Source organism: Pleuronectes platessa, chromosome 15 (genome assembly GCF_947347685.1).
Source record: "Pleuronectes platessa chromosome 15, fPlePla1.1, whole genome shotgun sequence".
NCBI classification, from domain to species: Eukaryota; Metazoa; Chordata; class Actinopteri; order Pleuronectiformes; family Pleuronectidae; genus Pleuronectes; species Pleuronectes platessa.
This window is the reverse complement of record NC_070640.1, coordinates 21,893,505-21,904,381: the sequence shown is the minus strand read 5'-3', so window position 1 is coordinate 21,904,381 and position 10,877 is coordinate 21,893,505. Positions and strand designations below refer to the sequence as shown.

The window sequence follows — 10,877 nt, the reverse complement described above, 5'->3', positions numbered from 1 at the left end:
TGAGTTTACTAGGAACAATGATGGTGGACGTGTTCAGAGTGAGTAATAAAACTTCAGCGCACAATGAGACTTTGGATGTGTGTGCGTGTGTGTCAGTGTGTGTGTATGTGTGTGTGTGTCTGTGTGTGTTCCTCTACTTCTTTGTGAGGACCATTTTAGACACTACAGAGTGAGATCCTCACTGTTTGAGGGTAATATTTAGGTCAGGGTTAGGGTTAGAGTTGTTATGGTTAAGGTTAGGGTAACCTATTCTCACTAAGATAGAATTATAAACATATGTGTGTTTGTGTGTGTGTGTGTTTGTGTGCATGTATAACAATGTTTTAATGAAGAACAGACATGAAGGTTATCTCTAATCCAAAACAAGGAATCAAATACACATATATATATATATATATATAAATCCTTTCACGTAATATAGTACAAAATATGTGCTATATTACGTGAAAGGATTATCGTGCTTTAGGATCTTAATGACACCTCATAAGACGATGTATTTATACGACTATATTCGTCATAACCTACACTAAAACTTGATTTCCATACTGTGGTTGGATTGCAGATATATGCTTCTATTAACATTTCAAATCTGATTGAATAAAAACAGTGATGGAAATGACCATGTTTTTATTAGGGTGTTGAAATACTGTAAAATGACAAAAACAATGTGTAGATACAACAGCTATTAATATTTTTTTGGTAAATTTTTTAATCATTTTAAATGCTGTAACAAGTGAGAGGATTAAGCTTTTGAATAAATGAAATAAATAAATAAACAGTACAAAATCAGCTGCACACAATGGAAGTGGAACAGCCCAGGCAAAACTCTGCTTTTTCCCACACAGACTGCTAAGATGAAAGAATCGTTTCTGAATGAGGGTGCCGCTCTGTGAGTCAAACTTCTTTTTCTTGAACATTTATCTCAAAAATTCCAATTTCACACTGTGAGATGGTTCTAATGACAGTTTCCAAAACCGTGTGCAAATTCAGCTTACACACATCTTGGGTGTATCGCTAATGCACGAAGACGATCATTCTACAGTTTAAATTTAGACATCATCATTCTCACTGTTTATTTGTAATCGTGGTATTGGAATTGTTTCTGAACAAATCCATATATAAAAAGGGGTATTAATAACTGTTATCTTTACATTTTCCCCTTTAGGCAACAGTGTGGTTAAACCCACACCTGATTCACATTGCAGTCTGTAAATGAATTACAGATTTACATGTGTTATGTAACACAATTCATAAGCGTCCCGGCATAATTAGACATACTTCTATATTTAGACATCCTGTAGGTAATGAAGTATGTAGTGAGGACTGCAATCATGTTACATTAGACTTTTATGAGTCTATGATGATGCAGTATTGATACACACTGTGTGATCATGTCAAATGGTCGTGGGTTTCTGGAGTTTCTCCACCACACAGATGCAGGTAACCTTGTTTTGCCTGTTGGGGAGCTGCTTGATGTGGCTGACTAGTGTGTCACAGGCATGGGCTGAAGAGCATTTATATTCCTGGCTGCATCAGCTGTCAATGTAGAGTTATAACAGGGCTCAGAGGGAGTAAACTGCTTGATGCAAGCAATGAATGTGACACTGGAGGCCTGTGGACAGAGACGGGGACGGTGCGAGGCTGCGGTTGTTCCATCATGTGCATAAAGGTAGGAAAGCTCTGGGCTGACATGGCTGCAGTGCCTGTCACCAGGATCTGACATATGCACAGGCCTGCACTCCCGGACAGGGCTATGATTTACAGCCGATGAAGAACTGCCAGTGAATATTTTATTGAAAGCCTGTCGTAGCCTATGATGTTGGTCACAGTGCTGACAACGTACCAAGCTCAACAACTATTACACATTTCTAGGGACATTGAAATGGCCTCTCATGCACAAGAAGAGAAATAATTACAGACCGAATTTTTTATTTGCTGTCCAAGAAACCTCTACAGCTTGAAATTGGATTTATAGTGAAATGGAAATTGCCTAATAGTTTTTTTCGCCTAAGGTTTTAGTCATAGAGGTCAATAAATGTGATATTGCCTCTTGACAGTTTCCCATTCTTCCTCTTGATTGAGGTAAACTGTGAATGTGGTCTGTTTAAGAGACTATACACTACTTTGTTATTCACCTGTCTTGTGCGTGGAGGGAACTCCCACCACGCGCTAAGCCAGCACGCACTAAGCACTTCTCTCTCTCCCTCTGCATGCCACTTATTTTGTGTTGTTTTTTCTCAACTATACTCTCTCTCTCTCTCTCTCTCTCTCTCTCTCTCTAGGTACCACTTTAGAACTGCAGGATCTCGATCTGACACTAGGTAATAACAACAATCATCATCATCATCAGAACCGATGCTGCTATCATTAACAACAATATCATATGTCACTCTTATTGATTTTCATCACCTATATGGTTACACAACAGCCCCCACCTCTCTCTCTCTCTCTTCTCTCCACTCTTTTCCACCCACCTTTTCCATTCTCCACAGTATTTCTCCTCTCACCCAACAGGTCGAAGCAGATGGCAGCCCACACTGAGTCTGAGGTTTCTATTTTTAAAAGGGATAGTTCCCCCAAAAATGTAAATTCACTAATTATAAAAACGCCACTATGCCGATGGAGGGTTGGGGGAAGTGTTTGAGACCACAAAACACTTTTGGAGTTTCAGGGGTAAACAGCTAAATCCAATTGAGGTAGCTGGTGACCAATTCTTCAAATGAAAAAATCAACAGAAAAGAAAACATAAAATGCCTCCATACTGCTCCTGTTGGGTCATCCAAGTGTCCGGACGCCATTTACTTCAATTGGATTGGATTTAGCTGCAACACTGTTTAACCCCTGAAACTTAAAAAGTGTTTAGTGAACTCAAACAGTTCAACCGCCCCCCCAAGCAGCATAGTGGTGAGCATTGATAATGAGTGAATTTATATTTTTGGGTGAACTATCCCTTTAAAAGTGACTATTTGTTCTCTCTGCAGGCGATTAAAGTGTTTTCTGGTTGTGGGACCTGTTGTAAAGTGCCTCAAAGAAATGTATGTGGTGATGTGGCACAAGACAAATTAAACAGAATTGAATGGAATAATCCCACAGACACAAGAGGAGAGGGGAGGCCGGAGTGTTTCCTATCTGAGCCCCCAGCTGCTGCCTGGATCTGTACGGTATAAATCCACCGCAGTGAGAAGCCTCCCACCTCGTGTCAACTATAAAGTCCTTTCTGAGTGAGTGATGCTCCTGGTCGCTATGGAGACCGCAATATAATAGATACCCCCTCCCTCCTTCTGTCCCTCCCTCCCTCTCTCTCTCTCGCTCTCCCACTCCCTGCCTACCTCTCTCTCCCTCGCTCCATCGGTTGCGTCGCCACTTTGCGCATGTACGCTCCAGTCAAACCGAGCATTGCATCGATTCCAAGATGGCGAAAGCACGTCTGGCTTGTCTCCTGACTCTCCTCTCAACTCACTGTAAGTACTTTTATATGCTTTCTCACCGGCTGCCGTTGCTGTACTAACACTAAGAGAGAAGCCGTCCATTACTCGTCACTTCTGCGTGTGTTTGGTCGAGGTTTTTCATCTGAAATAGCGGAGTTCGCCTCAGAAAGTGACCCCGTCTTCTGTTAAACTCGGGGAAGACTGACAGCGAGCACGGTCCTCCCGGCACGGAGCTAATATAGTTTTTAATTCTCTTAAAAAAGGCAAATATAGTCGCCATTTTAGAAACAACTTGCTGTTAACGCCACTTGCAGATGTACGCGGAGAAGCGCTGATTTTTAAGCTGCTATTGTTTCGCACTCAAACCGCATCGCTAACTCTGCCTCCGCTATTGAATGTCTGATATTAATTTTAATGGTGGAAAAGCGTCTGTTGCTGTGGGGTGAAACAAACTCTCCGTGTGTAGCCACATGTTAGCATGGCGGGTCTCACAGCAGGTCAGGTAGCGGCGCATTTCACAGCCCGCTCCAGCCGTCACGTTTTGTGTCTTCTCTCCTTTCCTCCTCACTTTGGGATGAACAGAAAGTTTCAGTCTCGCGAGTTGACTCCGTGTGTGTGAGGTGAATGTGGTTTCAGAGCGGTTTCGCTGCTCCGTTAACTATTTAACGCGGGTTTGGAGCTGCGGCGGAGGCAGAGATGTTGGAACAAGTGATGCGAGATAACGGTTATTTTCCTCCTCCTCTCTGCGGCGGAATAAACAGCGGGGCTGTCCGCGGGAGGAGCCAGAGCAGGAGCCCGGGCCACCGAGTGTCCTGGGCCCCCCTCCTCCACCTCCTCCTCCTCCCGCGTCCGCTGGACCCTTTCAAAGCGCTCCTGAGCTGGAGCTGCTGAAAACACAACCAGCCACTAAATCAATTCGTTCCACTGCCCCCCCACCTCGGCCTAAAGAAAGACTGACTACCCCCAGTTTATCATTCCAGCAGTTGGACAAGATAAACGTAACTCAACCTGTAAGAGTCGAGAACCTCTCATAAATATATGTCTGAAAATTACTATTAATACAAGACCGATTTGAGATAAAATAGCGAATGCCACTTGTTGCTGTGCAATGTAGCGATAAATTCATAATCTTTTTGATTTATGTTTGCTTTTTATATGTCTCTCAGTAAGTAAAATACTTTAACCAGGGCTAACTAAATCTATAATTTTAATCATGAGGCTGAAAAAAGAAAAGGAAAAAATTCATGGGTTGAAGTAATGTACCCTTCATTGCATCCCTGATATGGAAAGTAATCTTCTTATGGCCTTCTTTGATCGTGCTAAAAAAAAAAACTTGGCTCAGAGGTTCATGAGCGTTCCTTTTGTTTTAAGTGTTCGATGAAGTACCTTTTCTCTGTCCACGCATTACTACTGTGTACTGTGGTGATAATGTTACCATCACGGTTCATTATAAAATGTGCTGCTGGTTTTTCACTGGTTTCATGTTGGATGAAGATGAAGCAAGGTGTGAGGGCATGGGGATATAGATCAAAGGAAAGTGCTGACATAAGACCCTGCTGTGATCTCTCACGTGTATGAATTGGCTCATTCTCTTTGCTTAATTAGGAATCGCTGTGGAGCTTGTTTGAAATCTGTTGCTGTGCTCGACACTGTTCTCTCCTGACATACCTCGAGGCTGTGTGCAAATTTTTTTTCCTGAGCGATACATTTCAAAGTCACTTCTCTTAATGACATTCCCCTGTGTGAATTTGTGGCAGGGCATGATAGCAGTTAAATTGACATTTTCAGGGGGGGGGCAGTGAACTGGCGATGATTTAAGAATTTCTTTTGTCTTGCCTGGGCAGGGCTTAGCCATGTGGCCGACTCGCCCCCAGCCAGCTTTGCCTCTGTCTTTAGAAACAGGACAAATCTGGCTTGACAGAAGCTGGCCACAAGCCGTGTTATGAATTACTAATTGGTGCTGATAGGCACTTATTACTAATAGGAACTGACTGTAATTAGAATGTTTGTTGTATTGTGGAATAGCTCTGCTCCAAATTCAGTTTGTGACGTTCCATAAAGTGAGTTGGGCTTGCTCTGTGGGTCACACTCTGCTTGTTATTTTCGATTCATGACATTCTTTGGGAAACGACCAACTTAATGGCCTCGCAACTCCAGCAGTACCAAGTGAAGGCCAAAGCCAGCACGACTGAACATAGCTGCATATATCAGCACAGACATCTGTCAGCAGAGCGAAAGACGAGAGCCATTGTTATTTTAAACAGACCTGCTTACAGCAGACTTTCCAATCTGATCTAATGGAATGCATTGATATTTTCCATTGTTGGCTTCATCTGAGCCATTTCACTCAAAATATTCCAAAGAAAGTGGTTCGGACTTTTCCGGGGACGTTGGCCAGAACCCCTCCTGCCAAGAGTATGGCCAAGATATGTGGAGTGGATTAGTACTGAGCTAATATAAACGTTGAGATCACTGCTTTGACACTCGCATGAACCACGTGCAGACATCTGAACATGTCAGACCTTGTTGCTGTATTTTTTTATTTAACTGTAAGAACAGTAGCAAAAATACAATTGTAAAACCTGATCAGAAACTACCTGAAAAGTACACTCAAATTGGGCACATAATGTATCAGGCTCAATTAATGACCTTCACACATGCTCAAGTGTTGAATTTGAATTTTCCTCCTTAGATAATTGGCATTTTTATGACTTCACATTATCTTTGTTTTCACTCATGGATGTCAGCCTAATCCAATTGGAGCCACACTTTATCTGAATGGATAAGATAAGGGAGAAATCTGTCCTCTGGTTGTTGTTGAGCCTTCCCTGTGTTCGTTGCTGATAAGTCATTGCATCACTCACAGAGCTTTGACTGGGGTTCTCATTGGATGACTCTACCCAGCACACTTCAAACATTTGTCTGCAGTTGAGCCTAGTCTTGGCTCTTTTCACATTGTTTGGCATGTGTGGCACAGCCGTTTGGAGTGGCAGGAGTCAGTGTGCCCCAAGATAACTGCTGATAGCGGTTCCCCTCGGAGGTGCACGTTGTCAGATGTTTCCCTACTCACCCAAAGCTTGTGAGCAAATGTTTGAAGCACTCTCTGAATGGCATGTACGGCCCCTGTGGGCAAGTCACATACAGTCTGACATTTTACTGTAGAGAAGTAAATGGCAGAGTAAAACAGGGACAGAAAATTCAAAAAAGGTCCCTTGATGCACTGCATTTGTTTTTCAAAAGTCAGGAGTTCATCTCAGCAGACACCCCTGAGTGAGATGTGTCAGGGGCATAACACATTTATCATAGCTGTCATTCTGCGCTCAACAGGAGAGAATTTTGCTGTTACCATGGGCTTGTTTGTCCTTATTGCCTAACTGCGAGTTGTGTAATAATGTTTGAACAAAATAACACAGTTTTGCAATCATTTTCATATCACTGCAGTCAGTCATGTGTATGTGTGCACGGAATAAAGTCAAAGTGGCACATGCTCCTTCCTGTGGAATGAGTAGAAACAGCTGAGCAGGAGTGGGCAGTGGTGTTTGGAGCAGCAATGCAGGCGTGACCAGAAATATCTTCTGCGTCCCTCCCAAACCTGAGTGTGCACGTTAGCAAATGCAGCATTCCAAATAGAAAACACATGAAGGGAGAGTCTTTCTCATCATATGCGCACTGCCTAACAATCATAACCACCTGTTTTCCTCTGAGATAAAAGGGAGGCCTGTTGATGAGCTGGCTGAGGTCAGAGCCGAAAGGGGGAGTGGTGAATAAAGCTCAGCACTGTTGCTAGTTGAGGCATTCAGAAAACAAGCAGGGTGTGACGCTTCATCTCCTGAGACAGAAATCCACTTTAACTTGACACAGAGAAGGAATACAGCACCCCGCTTTTATCAGAGCTCGCTTGTAGGAACCCACAGCAGATGCCGAGGTTGAAAGGCAAATGTTAATATGCTCACGTTCCAGAAATGGCAGTGGCATGTGCGTGCTTCAAATGTCAATAAGACTACCATGTGAAAGAACCATAAACTGGAACCAGCCTCCAGGCACTGCATACAGTTCAAAAACTCCAAATGAAAATGTTATAATGGTCTCAGTTTGGAGAAAGAATGTTCTCTTCTAAGGTTTTGTAGTAATTTAGGTTTCTAAAGGTTTCTAAACTACTACCAGGGCTACGACCAAGAGAGGTATTCAGGAGAAAGGGAGGTAATTGTCATCCTGTTTAGAGTAATGAGCTTTTGGAAATTGTGTCTTTTCACCCATAGTCTGCTAACGTGATTGTTTGTTTAGACAAAACATTATTATTCAATGTTTAGATACAGCAGATCAACAGGATAATCTCTAAGATGCCTCCATACTGGCGGTCTGAGCTTAGGGCAGCACAAGAGTCGCTTCCTGTTTGATGATATCTGTGGTCACATGGTCCCTGGGGGGACGAGGCTCCACAGAGGATTTTCTGCTCGTGTGTTCACTGGATACTGACGGAGTACATCAATAGGTCAAAAGAGACCAGCATCGATCAAACATTGGGATGCTGTCAGCTTAGTGAAATAATTAGGGGTTTCATTAATGACATGGCAGAGGCAATGAATGAACTGCATGTGGCTGAGCTGCTGTCGGTCAGAGAGGAAAGAGCTGGAGGCTGCGCTCCCACTGAGAGTCATAACCAGATAATCGCTGTGGATTCATCTTTTGTTTACCGGGCTGTAACAAAAGGGCAATTACCATCTAAAAATAGCCACAAGGCCAAGTCATCTGACAACCTCAGGTGTTTGATCACAGTTCTTTCCAAACCATCGGCTCTGCCATTAAAAACATCCGTTGTTATAATGACCATATACAAAACTTATATACTTACAACAGCTCAACATATCAGCTTCTTCTCTCTGGTTCCGAGATCGTTTTTTATTCGAACGTGAATTATGATGAAAAAACAGCAATAGAACTAAAATAACATTACAGCCCAGATGATGTTTGATCATGTTAGGTCACATAGGGATTCCAGGGACTATTAATGGCAGGAACCAGAGCCAGGTAAGCCCTACTATCATACTAAAATATTAAAATGATCTTGAAAGGTAGCCTGTGTAATGGCTAAAAGCTTTTCTGCCTCATTTTGAACCGGATTTTTTAAGCTTCCTGGAGGAGTTCACAGTTTCAGTTTTCATTAAAAAGACCATGAGTTATCAGTCGGTGATAAACATTGTTTAAGATGATTCTTGGCAGAATGAAATATGACTGTACAGTCTTACTGACCTGAAATAAAATCAGAAATCTATCTTTTGTTTATCTCATTCTCTGGATTATATTATAGAACCAGTGACTGATGATGATTAAACTCATCTGATGACATGTAGGCACAATACCAACAATATATCAGAGGTAGCTCATAAACAAAACTGTGTATGTGTGTGTTTCCTTCGAGACGAGATCCCAGAGAAGTCAAATATCTAGTGCCTAGAATCTCAAAACAGCTTGCGCAAGCTGGAGAAAAGTTACTTTTGTCTGTTGTGATTACAGATTTGTTTTTCCTGATGTTGATTGTCACCTTGGAACATCACCCTTAGGAAAGATGATAAGAGAGATGATAAAAAGTCATTTTCTTTTCATGGTTTTTGGATGAAAATCAGTGACAAGCAGGAGTGTACGAAAATCTCATCTGAGCTGTATCTGTGAGTGATAGTGCTTGTTATACTATTACCATTAGATCTCCCTCTTTTGAGCAGTTGCATGTGGTCCTGTGTTAAAATGTAGGTTGTATAGGTCTCCACACCTACATCTACCCCCTCCAGGCTTATTTCATGTGAGCATCAAGCTACAGTGGAGGTATTAGGGGGTGTGGATGCACCTGTTTGACAGAAGGTCATGCCAATGGTTGCGGGTAAATGCAACCTTTTACTGAGGAGACACTTAATGTCAGATGGGGGACTTAATGCGGGTTAGTGGCATCCTCTGGGAGGCAGCGAAGAAATGATGGATGGAGCTTGGTCAGTGAGCAAGACCTACTTGATGTTCTCAACTTAAAAATGAATAAAATGAGGAAATTATTTATTACGTGCTGGCAAGCCTGACATTTTTAGACTCAAGAAGCACTGAATGTAGCTTAGGAATGAGAACCAAGTTCTGAAATATATTTATAACACCCTCCTAATTAAAAAGGAAAAAAATAATTTCTCAGAGGTTAAGAATCTACTCATTAAGACTACATGATCGTAGTCATCATGTCTTAAAAGAGGGATTCAGTAGCTCCAAACTTGGCAGGACAGCCTGCAGAGAGGGGATTTCAGAGTGCTCGGGGTAAGACACAGAAATCTTGGTGCTCATCCAAATTAGTTATTAGTGATTATTAACTTGTGTTTGTGTGTGTGTGTATGTTTGTGTAAGTGTGTGTAATAGAATAATGGTAGTGAGGCAGTAGATTTATCAGTAAGTGTTTCTTGCGGGTCACATTTTGTCTTTTTTTGATTTATCAGTTCAGTGTTACATTTAGTATTGAGGTGAAATCCAGCGTCAGATTATTGGCAGTCATTCTTCACGCCATCTCAAGTTCATCTTAAAATAATATGGGAGACTGCTGACTCTGAGAATAAATCACAAATTAGATCTTGGTTCAAATTTGCTTTGGGACATTTGCTGCAACTGCTTAAGCCTGCTTTGGAATCCGAGCCTAATGGAATTCAGATGTCACTATGACTTTTTATCAGCAGACATGACACTTAACAGCACAGGAGGCCTTTCTTGTTCATACCCAAAAAATATATCATCCTCATATAGGGGTGTGACCATTCTGAAACCAAGACTGTACCGTTATACACACGTCCACAATCTTGTATCATGATACAGGACGGCGAATTGCCTCACCCCCAACCCACTGCCAGGGTTGCCTGTTGAGCTCTCGTTACCTCGCAAACAAAAGTAATTTTTCATTTCACAATTAACATATGTAAATAAAAAAATAACATTCTATTCAAATCAAATTTGGTAAATATTATAAATGAAACCCTTTTTATTAAATCAAAAAATGTGTCTTGGACTAAAGTGCTACAGCAGCTGCAGAACAGTTCGTTGTGTAACAAACAACAAAAAAACACAAGGGCAGTTGATGTAAGACCTAGAATAATAATGCAGAATAAAATTGAGTTCAAGAGAGATCAACATTATTGTCTTCCAACTGCATATCACGTGACTATTTTTGTCCAATCATGATCAAGTCAAATTAGAATAAGTCTAATTAGCCCGAGATGGATAACCCTGACATCAAGTTAGCAGTGAGGGGACATTTTGCTTTAAGACGAAGAAAGGACTCGGCAACAATCAACAATTAACATGTTATAGCTTGTTTCTTTAATCCGTTCAAAAAACAAATTGTAAATCAACAACCCTCCATTAGTTTAAAAGAGGGCTATTTGTTTTCATTTCATGGCTGCGAGCATGCACTTTCCGGAATCTCTGCTG

The 10,877-nt window shown here is 41.7% G+C and overlaps 1 protein-coding gene across 1 annotated transcript in view; it reads left to right on the top strand.

Moving 5' to 3' along the window:
* The first annotated feature begins 3,315 nt into the window (after positions 1 to 3,315).
* Positions 3,316 to 10,877, top strand: part of jam3b (junctional adhesion molecule 3b) — a 32,877-nt gene continuing 25,315 nt past the window's right edge. Inside the window, exon 1 of the mRNA XM_053441478.1 lies at positions 3,316 to 3,461. Within this exon, the coding sequence (XP_053297453.1) occupies positions 3,413 to 3,461 (49 nt within the window). The 5' untranslated portion in view covers positions 3,316 to 3,412. The remainder of the gene's footprint in view (positions 3,462 to 10,877) is intronic.